General features: G+C 40.1%; 1 protein-coding gene across 1 annotated transcript; it reads right to left on the reverse strand.

Moving 5' to 3' along the window:
• Window positions 1-526: 526 nt before the first annotated feature.
• VCPIP1 (valosin containing protein (p97)/p47 complex interacting protein 1) lies at window positions 527-12,522 on the reverse strand (the record flags this gene model as incomplete). Its single annotated transcript, XM_010012093.1, has 3 exons — window positions 527-1,934; window positions 4,567-4,653; window positions 10,071-12,522. Coding segments are annotated over 3 exons (3,411 nt in total), but the record flags the coding sequence as incomplete, so codon positions are not given.
• Window positions 12,523-12,526: the final 4 nt, after the last annotated feature.

Genomic DNA, 12,526 nt, shown 5'->3' on the forward strand with positions numbered 1-12,526 from the left:
GCATGTATTCCCCTTGTTTCCATGGAGTAAACAGTGAGCTTCCACAAGCTCCATTACTACTGAACACTTTAGGATAATATATGTTAGACAGTCATTTCCTTCCAATAAATTGTTAATTTGCTTTGAAAAGGACAGCTATTTATTTTTTGCCATTACTAACCAATGCTAGTAATCAAAGTATTTTAAAAGAAAAAATGGATTTGCCATTGAACATTTGTTCTTTCCTGCAATTGCCACCGTCTCTCCTGTAGTTGTATTAAAAGTTGCACAAGAGCTGCCCAGCTTGGTATTTGGGAGGAACTAAAAACATGCTATCGCTTACTAACAGAGCACCAAAATGGTTGTGTTGGCTCAGACAGCCATGCATAACCACACCACATTCACTTTATCTTCATCATACACTAAGTACCTTTTTTCTTCTAACTTGCTTAAACTGATAATACGGAGAAATTAGAGAGTTTAGTAAAGTTACACTTATTTCAAGATTTCTGACAAGCATATACGTCTGTATGAATGAACATTTTTAAGTTGGAGAAAGTGCCAGCACAATGTAATTAAAGTACTGTATAGGCTGCTGTATCAAATTTAGCAGAAGTTTAGTTTCAGTTGCTTTTTGAAATTTATGTTTGGTTCATGTCTATAGTGTATTTTCGAGTGGAATTAAGTGCCTGGGACAGGATTAACTTTGTCATGTTCCTAGTTCTGCCTGTTCTAGCCTTTCCAGTGACCTTAAACTAGCATGGTAAGAACCTTGCATGGGCTTAAATTTTAAGACTTTTAAGGAATTAAAAATTACAAAGAATTTTCAAGAACCCACATTTACAGCAGATATTCATCTCAGTGCATTTCCTAATAACTAATTTACAGGTAACAGAGCCAGCCTGGGCAGCAGTATGGTAATATTGAAAGCTATTGCCAATCACACGCTTATCATGCACTGAATAAGATGATATAATCTTTGACATACATACAAGATTTAATAACTAATCACTTTGTGTGGCCCAGCCAATAAACATTACATTTGAACAGTAATTTCTTCTAGCCTTATTAGATTTTAACCTATCAAGAGTGATCCATTGGCTCAGTTGCATTAGTGATTCCTGCATCTTGACTATCCATCTCCTCCAGCTCCTCAACAGAATTTCCCTTTTGCGCTTTAGACCTTGCGGGGAATGCTGCTCCCACAGAATTCACCATGTTACCGTCAGTTGATTCAGTATTCAAGTGTTCAGTACCACCTGGTGCAGACAACGATTCGGGTAAGGCAGCCTGAAAGCTCCCAGTTTTAGCAGTTGAACTCACTGCCTCTACTTTTCCTTGAGATAGATCAACTGATGCTGACTGCTCTGTATTCTGATCCCGCAAATGTCTATCCATTGAAGCCTGAATAGAAGAGACCATTTCCTGCAACTTTTTTCTCTGTGCCTCAATCAAAGTGGGGTCAAGCTGCCTGCTGTCTCTCATTGTCACAACTCCCGGAGCAATTCGGATAAGCTCACTGTTACCAGAAGCAGCTGTGAATACAGAAGGCTCAATTTTAGTAGAAGGACTGAAGTCTGTTTCTGTGCTATGCTTTCTTACAAGTGGTGTTTCCCTGGCTCTTTGATCATGTTGTTGACTACTAGATGCAGTTCCCAGGGAATGGCCCTTTCCTTGAAATGCAGTTACATTATGTAGTTGTTCAGATTTCTTTTTCACTACTCCACCACTACCCAGCTTCAGCATTCCATGTGAAGGACTTGCTTCCCTGCTTCTTGAAGTAGCTTCTGCTCGCACTTGACTTAAGGCCTCTTTAACCAACTCTTCAACATCAGGACCAATAGGGAAGTGCCCAGCAGCATCCACACATAGCTCTAATCTGTCTTCTGCTGCGTTGTACACAAAGTTTTTACCAGGCAGATGTGGAAAAGTACAGTGCTTGCCATCAGCCAAACCTATAAAGATAGAAAAAGTTATTCAAGGTAGTAAAATATTTTAAAGCATGCTTTGAATACACAGATTAATTATTGTATTTAAATTTACTGCATCAAATATGTGAAAACACACTGAAACTTACTACTGTGGGAGAAAAACAATTTAGGCTTGTATGCCATATGGCAGCAATCACAGTATAGCCTTAAGATGCTGCTACCTTCTATGGTGATTCTAATGAAAAGACAGGAATGTAGCATATTACTAGATAAAATAGCCTCCTTGCTGGGATGTGCAGTTCTGATGAACAGAAGCTGAAGAAATAGCATATGCTTGCAGCAACACAAAGCAAGCCAAACCCCATTGCTACCACACACACCCCCCACCCCTCAAACCACACAAAACCAAAACAGAAACAAAAAAACCCCAAAACACCCAAGCAAACTGAAACACACCCCTTCCCCCCGCAAACAACAACCAAAAAACCCCACACCCCACCGGCCTAAGAGCATGTTTCCAAGCAGTATCACTATCTATCTGAAGAAGGACTGTTCAGGAGCACTTCTGTACAAGTTACAATTGTAGTAGGACATCAGGGTGTACAACTACTGCTAAGCCTGAAGAATTTAAAATTTGCTAATTGTCTCCTCAGAGAGGAAGTGTTGCTAGACAAACAGAAGTGTTTCAAGTTTACAGTGTTTAGTAGTCCTGGAGATTATAACTATTACAAACATTTACAACATTTGTAATATTACAACATTTACAAAACAAACATGATACATAGTGGTTTTTATCTGCTGTTTGTCTCATTGACCTCCTTAAAATTTGACTGATCTTCTAAAACTGGGAGTTCACTAGACAAATATAAGTTCTGAAGCTCCTGTGTCAAAAATGGGTAACATTCAGTTTTCCAGTTTATCATCATAAAACTTCTGACACATAGCTCCTTTTTTTACATATCCACAGGAACCAAATAGCCAAAACACACAGAACAAGATTTAAACCCTAACACCTATCTCTCTAAGAACCTGAAGAACAAAATATAACTACAGAATTTACCAGCTCAACCTTCATTTGCAGGAGAGAGCTGTAACAGCTTCTTCTAGACTAAAACTGCCTTTGAAATTGCAATTCTGAAATCTCAGAGATGTTAGACAAGATCCACTAAATAAAATTTCAACTGATTACAGTACCTACACTTGATAGAAAGCTTTGTTCTAAGTGTCCAGTATCGTAGTTGCATCATTACATTAACTAAAATATTACAGATAGGTAAGGAGCTTTTTTAAATGAGGAGAAGGAATAAAAAAAAAAAAAAAAAAAAGATTGTTGCACGCTGTATAACTGCTTAGTGTGGAAATTAATTTAGTAGTTCATAAAAATGTTAAAATCATACAAGTATGTTAATGCTAAAATAATTCTACCTACCAAGGTAGCGTAAAACACCTACACACAGAGAAATAATGTAATAATGCTGCAATATCATTTCCCACTGGCATAGTTCTTAAGTCATTTTTGCTAACTGACAATGAAAATCAGGCATTTTCTGTGAGTTAATGACCAGCTGGGTTAAAATCCCTTGGATTCATTTCAGGTTCTCAGCTCTGGCTAGTCATTAATTGGTCCAAAACATCCTTTCTATCAGCCACTGTTTAAGCTAATTCACTTGCCACAAACAATACACCAGTCTCTACTGTACAAACATAATAGAAGAAAGAAAACTAAAAGGAAACAGATCTGCTATAAGACACTTGGCAGGCTGATTCTGTTACCCAGGCTAATAATTCAGTGGGAGGTAGTGGGCAGTGAGTATATGACACATTTCAATTACTGCAAACAGCATAGAAATTATGCGATAAAATACTTCTTTCCAAATATAATGAAGATTAAGCTGCGGTTGATTAAACTGCCTAAGAACTCAAACAGTAAGAAAGCAGAAAAGAAAAATCATTATAATAGATGAAACCACAAGAGTTAAACTATGAATGCAAAGACTTGATATGAAACTTGAAATGAGGTAAAATAACTGGTACCTTCTTCTCTAATGAAACACATGTTAGTCTCTGTAGGCAGCGTGTGTAAAGCTGTCTAAAAATCAAATATATTCTAACTACTTGCTTGGTTATTCTGCACATAGCCCAAGATGCAACATTCATCAATTCAACAAGAGGATAGATAGCTTTGCTTTTGAATAACCATCTTAGGAATATGAAAGACCATTTAAAACAAGCAGTAGCCCTGTATAAAGTATCTACTAAGAAACACACTAGAAAGATGAATTGTTTAAAGTATAACAGGAATAAGTCCTGTGATCTTCTCTTTGTTTGATCTTTCTGGGGAGAAAACAAACAAACAAACAAAATCATTTGACTTATTGAAGGTGTTTGTACAATTTGAGAAGTTAAAGTCAAACATATTCTGAGAAGAACTCAGAAAAGAAGAGATTTAAGTTGAATGAACTAGTCTTACTAAAATTATATAGCCTGAGGTTCTCTGGGGAAGCATAAGGAGTTCTACAGTATTATGAAAACTAAAATGTACCATGGTAATAAAGTAAAAATAAATTTATGCTTACAAGTGACTCAATACCAATTCACAATTTTAAAGATTTGGAAACAGAGGAAGGAAGGGATAAAAACAAACCCCAAAAAATACCTGTGGTTTTCTTCATCATGCTGTAGAATACTCCACCCGGCTGAAACAACTGAGGAAGCCCCTTTGCGTAAGACCAAACATCTTCCCCTGTAAAAATCAAACACAATTATTAAAAAGTTGTATTCTAACATTATAGGCAATTCTCCAAAATGCAACTCCTTGAACTAAAAGCCGAATCCTCATACTCTTCTATGAAATTAAGAATATTTATTGCAAATTTACAGAACAGGAGCACAGGACACCGAGAAGCTTTCAGGAAAACATACCAGTGTCTGCAGTCAAGTATCCTACATGTTCCAGTACAAATTTCCCGAATTTTATTTGATCCAAGCTGCGGCTCCTGGTTCTTTGCCAGGCCCTAAACACAAGTCTCCATTCCCCTCCTACCCATGCTTTCAACATAAAACTAGCAAATGACTAACACACTTCCAAAATCCTAGCACATACCCTTGCATGTTAAAATCCCAATTCTATATCACTACACCTTCCCAAAAATAAGATTTCAATTTTCACAGCTGCCACACAGCAGACTTTATACTGTTGTTGAGATACAAATGTCTACACAGGCAGCTGTGCAGAAGCTGTGTCTGTACCTGGCTTGAGAGTTAGAAGCAAAATAGAAAAACTGTGAGGCCCCAGCTGTCCCATGTAACTGGCATTTTCCAAAGATGCCAAAAATGGCATTGAAATGTGACAACTTCAAATGCCACTGAGAGGGAGAAAAAAAACTTGACTATGTAAGGAAAGGAATATAAGGAACAGAAAATTGGGTTACAATGACAGAATATCAGTGGCTTAAAAGCACCTGTTAAATCGGTTCAGACCTGCATTTATGCCACTGCCCTGCTCCTCATTTTGCTAACCACTTACCTTGCTTGAGAGAAGTGACTTGTGATGTAGCTGTCAAACAGTGCAAACAAAAAGTACTGATAAATTCCATTCTCCTGATGCAGAAACAACTACTGCCTGTATACATTTTCAGAAAAAATTGCTTTTCCCATTTTACATCAAACATTCAGGTAACATACCGAGATACCTTAAATAGAAACCGCATCCTTGTTTAGGCATTAAAATCTCAATAACCATGTCTCTCAGTTTTCTATTAAAACTGGAGAATGTAAATTATCAAGTAAAGTTAACTAGATGCACTTACTACTTGTATTAGAGAGAGCTGGGATGCGTGACGCTAAAAATATTACCATTATTTCTTTGCTTGCTGTTAAGAGCAAAATAAAAGTTAAAAAGTTATTTTTAATAGCTTCCTACATACTGAATTATAGAGCACATCTAAATCCCTCCTTTATTTACTGCATATCCCACAAGGTAACTGTGGCTACTCTCCTATCCCACCCACCTCAGGTGAGAAAACATTTCATCCTCATGACAGTGGCACTGTGTGCTACGTTACACCTTGAAACACTCTTCGACTTCCCCATTTCCCTTCCTCAGCAGGCATGTGACGCCATACACTCCCCTGCTTGTCTGTTCCCCCCCAAGTAGGGTTCCTTCGCTGATCTCTCCACATGTTATGCCATTCCCCATTCTCCCTAAAAAGGTACAGTGCATCTTCATCATGTTTGGACTTCAAACATTTTAAAGATGAGACCTACATAATCTGATCAATTTTAAATGCATTCCCTTGAACCACATATGCTCTGGTTCACTGCTCTCATTTGCACATCAAGCTCACAGATTTGGCCTTCACTTCCTAGCAAGAACATCCAGGTAACAAACCAACTCCTCTTTATTATTTTCCATGATCTACAGAAGGTCTTGTCTTTTGACTTTATCCTGATAACTCCTGTCTACTGAGTTGCTAATTTGAAGCTTCTCTCCAAGCTCTGTCTCCACTAAGACAAAAAAAAGGAAATTAAAAAATGTAAAAGGAGCATTCTCTTTTCCTCCCTACTATTGCCATTGTTTTTCCTCTTCTTCAAACAGCTGCATAGAGGGAGGACGATCACTACTGATAACACTAATGTTTTTGGTATTTCAAAAGGGGCTCACTGCTACCCTGCATCCTTATTCTCAGTTACGTTTTGCAATCCACATCCCTACACACAATGGCTCCAGAGCACCACTGCTGCGGCTCTTCATTTCCCCCCAGGTCTTCCTGTTGGTTTAAATACTGCCCACCCACAGGAATCAAAACAACCACTACACTGACAACCAACAAAATACAGACCAGCTGCCAAAACCAGCAGCTACACAGTGGCTGACTCCATACTACAAACTCCTGTGCTGCTGCATCTAGCAATCCACTCTTATTTGAGGCTACCTTCCACAAGACAACCACCCAGCTTCTAGAAGAAGCCCAGGTTTACACATTAGTAGCATTCTCTAAGAAGAGATTCCCTATTTGCTCTGGGCATTTTTCAAGCCTTGCACAAGAGAAGCATCACTGTTTAAACAGCTTTTTATGCTACAGTAACTGCCTTTGATGCAGAAAAGTATGGAAAGTAGGGCTCACAAGACAAAAGCATCAGCCACGGAAAGAAACACAGAGCAATGATGTTGTTTTGATAAAGAGATCTTCCACACAAAATCAAACCCACAATCACAACTGGACATTCCCAGATCAAAGGAAGCAGCGTGTGTGATTCAACTAAAATGCATCTGAGGTTTGCACATTTTTGTTGTTAGTTGTGTTTTAATATTTGTTTTGATTACCATGGCAGTAAGATGTTTATAGGTCACAAGTTAATTTGGGTGATCAGTTAGATTAAAAACTCCCTCAAGTTACTACATTTATCAAAGAGATGATGTTAACACTGTTCCCATTCCAGTACACATTCCCTCAGACCAAACCTCAGCCCCATAGCATTAAGGTATGGCAACAAATGGAGACTATCCTACCCACAAGCATGTCTCATACACTGCAGAAAAAGAGCAGTTGCAGATTAACCTATGCCAGTGGAAGCCCAAGACCATCACTTCATACAGCAGAGAGGACACAAAGAAGTGCAGAAGAAATCAAAAACTCAGTTGATAAATACAGGTTACAGGGAACTACAGCTATCTTAAAAACAAGCTGCTTAATTCCAAGCACGTGCTGGTATTGATTAATATATTTAATTTAAACGTGACAATTTTGATTTCTTGTGCACTGATGAATTCATCAATGCAAAACAAACAGATCACAATAGAGTCATACTTGGCTTGCACGTATCCAGGCTGCTTTTGCATGGGTGTAACTAAATCTGTTTCAAAATATAATGCTTTAGCTATGTTAATGTAAAATTACAATTCCTTTAGTCATTTCCTGATAGATTTCTGTATTTTGAGATACACAAAAAAAAGAGGAGAAAGCTTTACCAAAAAATGATGCATAATATGTTAAGTGGTCCAGAAATTACAGTATCTAATTTCCCACAGCTTATCTTTAAATTATACACAGAAAAATTAAAGAAAATGGTCTAAAATTGTAATTAGTTAACTGGCTGAGACCAGAAATGAAAAATTCTAGTAACTGAAACACGAGAGAAGCATCAAGTCAGCCTACAGGAGACCCTGTCTGAAAGACAAGCTTTTAAACATCCACAATGAATAGTTACAGAAGTTTGGGCACTGGGGAGTTAAAAAAGAAAATAGCAAGCTATTTCAACAACATCTCCCCTTTAGACCTTCCAATGTGACTGTATTATTAGATGCACGTTTTTAGCAGAAAAAAGTTAGAACAAGAGCATGCAGGATAAGGTGACTCTCAGAACTTTGCCACACTGGTTTTTAGCAATACAGAAATGTCACTGAGAAACACTGAAGCTTCTCACCCCAAAAAGGCTGAATATACCATCCTGAGAACTGCCACCCCAACACTCTTAAAGTGCAAGGACTAAGGAAGTTTCTTAGAGTTTGTTTCCCCATTGAAAAAAAATCACAGCTGTAAACAGTGACCTGTCTAGATTTTCTTTCTACAAGTATCTTCAATGGAAAATGAAGCCCTGGTGAGAAAAGTGATTATCTAAAAATAGCACCTTATTCAGTAGCTGCATAAGTCGTTATAAGTGGTTTGTTTATCATTTGCTGCACCTTTTACTTCTATTAGTAATGCAAAATGGATGCAGTCAGAGAAGGGTGAGGTAAATCCTATTCTAACCTGTGCTTCGAAAGCAGAAATTAACAGCAGTGAAAGTCAGAGGCAAAAAATGATTCCTGAATACAGGATCAGCTCCCATTTTATGAAAAAGTACCTGTAAATAAAATGACACACCTTAACGCTGAAATAACCGAGATACTTTTAAAGCACGTCAGAGGTTTTTGTAAGCCAGTAACTATGCTTTCAGCAGTATTGCCTGGAAACAGAAAGCACTCTTTTAAGCTTCATCTCCAAATTGAGACAGCTTTTAAACCTAACCTTTTCCTGCACTTTGGAACATAGGTGTAGATGTCAGTGTGACGAGGTGACTAGTGATTCAGCATACTATCTTTCAGTAAACAATCAAGCTTGGAAAAGAATCAAAGTTATGCTTGATGGACTTCTGACATACCAGTCAGTGATTATGTAATTGTTTCGTTTCTAAAGTATCACATGCTTTAGCCACACCAAATCCCTCCAGCAAAACAGAAGGCTCCCACAAAAAAAAACCCCCAAAACCTGTAACCATTGCTATTCAACTGGTTCATAGAGCTAAACGTATGGTAATTACTGCCCTACTTCCTGCCAGTAAGCAGCAGGAACTGTGGAACGTGATGAAGAAAGTACACAAATGAAGGTCCAAGTCTCCTGAGTCCAAATATAAAAATAAAAAATACAGGCACCTGGGAAAAGTCCTTCTGTCTTGAATTATTAACAATTAGTCAGATTTACATGACTGACAATTAATAAGCATGGCTTTGCAACCCTGTGTCCACCTCTGGGATTCACATCTGTGGTTAGATTGTTCCAGTTCTCCTCTGCTTACATTCTGAGATAATACTTTTCACGGCAGTCTAAAATGACCAGCTCTACACTTAAAAGTAGCAGATCAGCTAAGGAGACGATGCTGTGTTGATTTGCTTAAACCAGCACAACTCCCCTGTGGCAAGAAATGGCAAGACTTCACCCTACTACAAAGGTGAGAATTCAATCCTCAAACTTCCAGTGACAAGACATTCAGCGTCCCCTCCTCACCTCGGCTCTGAATTTATTTCCTGAAACCTGAGGGAGATGTAGGAAAAAAAGGGAGCAAGTAAGTCACACACATACACATCAGATGTGTGCCTAATGAATGACAAGAAAAACAGAGAAGACAGCAGAGGAAATGTAACAACTTCTAAGCAGCAAAGCTGTTAAATACATAGCAAAGAAACAGGAAGTATCTCACATACGCTTTTTAGAAAGTCATGACACCCAGCAAGTAATCACTGACAGCATGTTAAACATTCTTCTAATAGAGGGATAAAGGAACTAACCTTCTCCATGGTTACAGAAAAGAAAGGGAAAAAAGGATAAGTATTTAACTAAAAGTTATGCTACCTTCTACTTAAACCCACAATTTTAAAATACAACTTGAAGTCAGGCTTACCCATTAGTGTTGCTAGAAGACAGAGAGAATACATCTCCTTATCCACTTGCTCTTGCAGTTCCTTCGAGGAGATTTTACTAGTCAGAGCAACATCTTCATGTTTCACAGCATGGGCCGCATGTGCTGAAGCAGACTGTCTGCCTTCCTCCTTACCTTTCAGGATTTCTATGGCAATCCTGTCACCGTGCTGCAAAGGAACAGGCTCATTTTCCATGCCTTCTTTGGGAGGCAGCAGCTCTTTAGGAGGAAAGCCATAGCGAATACATTGCAAATAGGGAGGAATATTAAATTCTCTCGCTATGCTCTCCTGCAGTTCCAAGAAGGTGGTAGTGCACTTCAGCGTCAGCATCGACTGCCTCCCATCATTTGTGGTTATTCGAATTTTCTTTTCTTTTGTAGATGTTGGAGAATAGGGGGTTTTTGTTGGTGTAGCAGGTGCAGACGATGGCCCCTCGCGAACAGCCCCAGGAGAAGCAGTCCTAGGTTGCCCTTTATGCTCTTGTTTCAGTTTTTCACTCTTCCGTTTTTGCATTACAGAAGCCTGATCTGCAATGTTCTGCTGAATAGTTCTTTCAGCTTTGCTCATGTTCAACTCCTCCTTGTGCAAAGTTTTTGTCTTCTGGCCAGTCAAAATAATTTTGGTTGGAAGTTGTGACTCTAACTCTTGTCCTTGCTGTACATCATCAGCTCTTTGGGCATGAGCACCATCAATATTTACAGGGGTATAATCATCAGGGTTCTTTTTGGCAGTTTGATGCAATATTGTGTTGACAACTTTCTGAACAAGAATCTCACTACCAAATTCCCCAGGGAAGTGCTTGGTAACAAGTTTCATGGCGACATCATACACATTGCTGTTCAGAGAAGTGTCACTTTCATACTGGAACCAGTAGACTGTCTCTCTCACCACTCTTCCGCCCCACTCTAGAGTAATAGGAAAAGCTTCAGGGAGGTTGTCGTATTCTTTACCTTCCCAATAGTGCTTGAATCCACAGCCACATTTGCCACCTGTGGACCGAGTATTAGTTCTGTCTCCATCCAAATACGAAACAGATCCATCTTCTCTGACACGACGCACTAAGTTACCATGACACCAGTTACAAGCAGTCAAACTACTCAGGCTATAGTCTGGTACCAGCACATCCTTTGCAGGATTGTAGGAACACACCAAACTGTTCAAGGGAAAGCTGTAATTTTTGTCAGGCCTCAGTTGTCCGTGGGTGCTTTTTGCCAGGTTATATAGCTTCCCCCCGGGAGCCAGCCACTCTGGAGGAACATGATGCTCTGAAAGGGCCCCACAGATGAGGCATCTGTGAAGGCGGTTGTCCATCACTGCTTTTTTGGCAGCTGCAGTGACTTCTTCAGGTTGGACTCCTATTACACCAGTCCTTCTGTAGAAATATTGATGTACATCAGCTACAAGACTGGGATGGATCCCGTGTTTACTCATGAAAACCTCCTCCATTGCAGCAACGAGCCTCATCAAGTATTTATCTTGCAAACTTCTGTCTCCTCCAATGACACAGCCACCATCCTCCTCTAACCTGATGTACTTTTTGATGAGGTCTTGAGGAACTCCCCAGGCTTTAGGGAGTAGCTTCCTAGGCAGTTTAGGTAAAGCAGCACCTTTTATTCCAACTAGAGGAATGTAATGGTTTCGTCCTGAGCTACTCCAGGCTATGCAGATTGGCTTGTTCAGCATGCCATCTTTTCCCATGCATTTTTCTAAGGGTATCAGGCCAGGGAGGAACGTCGCCGAATAATCTCCAGAGCTCCGCATTCCACTCAAGGAGTCTAACAGGATGATAGGCCGGTGAAGCACATTGGCCAGGCCAAAGATGTGAATATTCCTAAGGCCCATTGGCACACCTTCTGGAGGAACAAACAAAGGGTCACATTCATTGATAATGTCCTCCCACTCTGCTGCATCAATAAAGTCATGGAAAAGCGCCTTGTAGTGGCTCAGGTTCTCCTCAAAGTGCTTCTTCAGATTCTCTCGCAGAGCATGCCAGAACAGTTCCCTGCCAACAAGTGCCCGCGAGACTGCATGGACGAGGCAGTGGCCATCTCCATCCACATGGACTGGAATTAGGCACTCCTGACTGTTGTTGGCCTTCTTGATGTCTTCCAAGGTGTCGTGCAGATAGATGAGGCTGCCAGAGCGGTCCTTTCCATATCCGATGGTTTCAACGTGCTCCGGCTCAATGAGGAAGGCACGGTCACCCAGGAGGGAGCAGTCAAAGATGTCTCCCTGGTTCATCTCTGTGAGGAGCTTGGCTTTGCCAGTCTGCTTATCCATCCCGTAGCGGGCCAGGATGGGGGCCAGGAGCTTGCAATGGTAGTTGGAGAGGCCCATGACTTTGACGAGCTCGGTGTTCCTGCGGGGCGGGCCGGCACCGCTGACGCCCAGCAGCGCGTTTCGCAGCAGGCTGTGCAGCACCAGGTCGGGGTCCGTC

Source organism: Nestor notabilis, unplaced genomic scaffold (genome assembly GCF_000696875.1).
Source record: "Nestor notabilis isolate BGI_N333 unplaced genomic scaffold, ASM69687v1 scaffold12703, whole genome shotgun sequence".
In the NCBI taxonomy this organism is placed as follows: Eukaryota; Metazoa; Chordata; class Aves; order Psittaciformes; family Psittacidae; genus Nestor; species Nestor notabilis.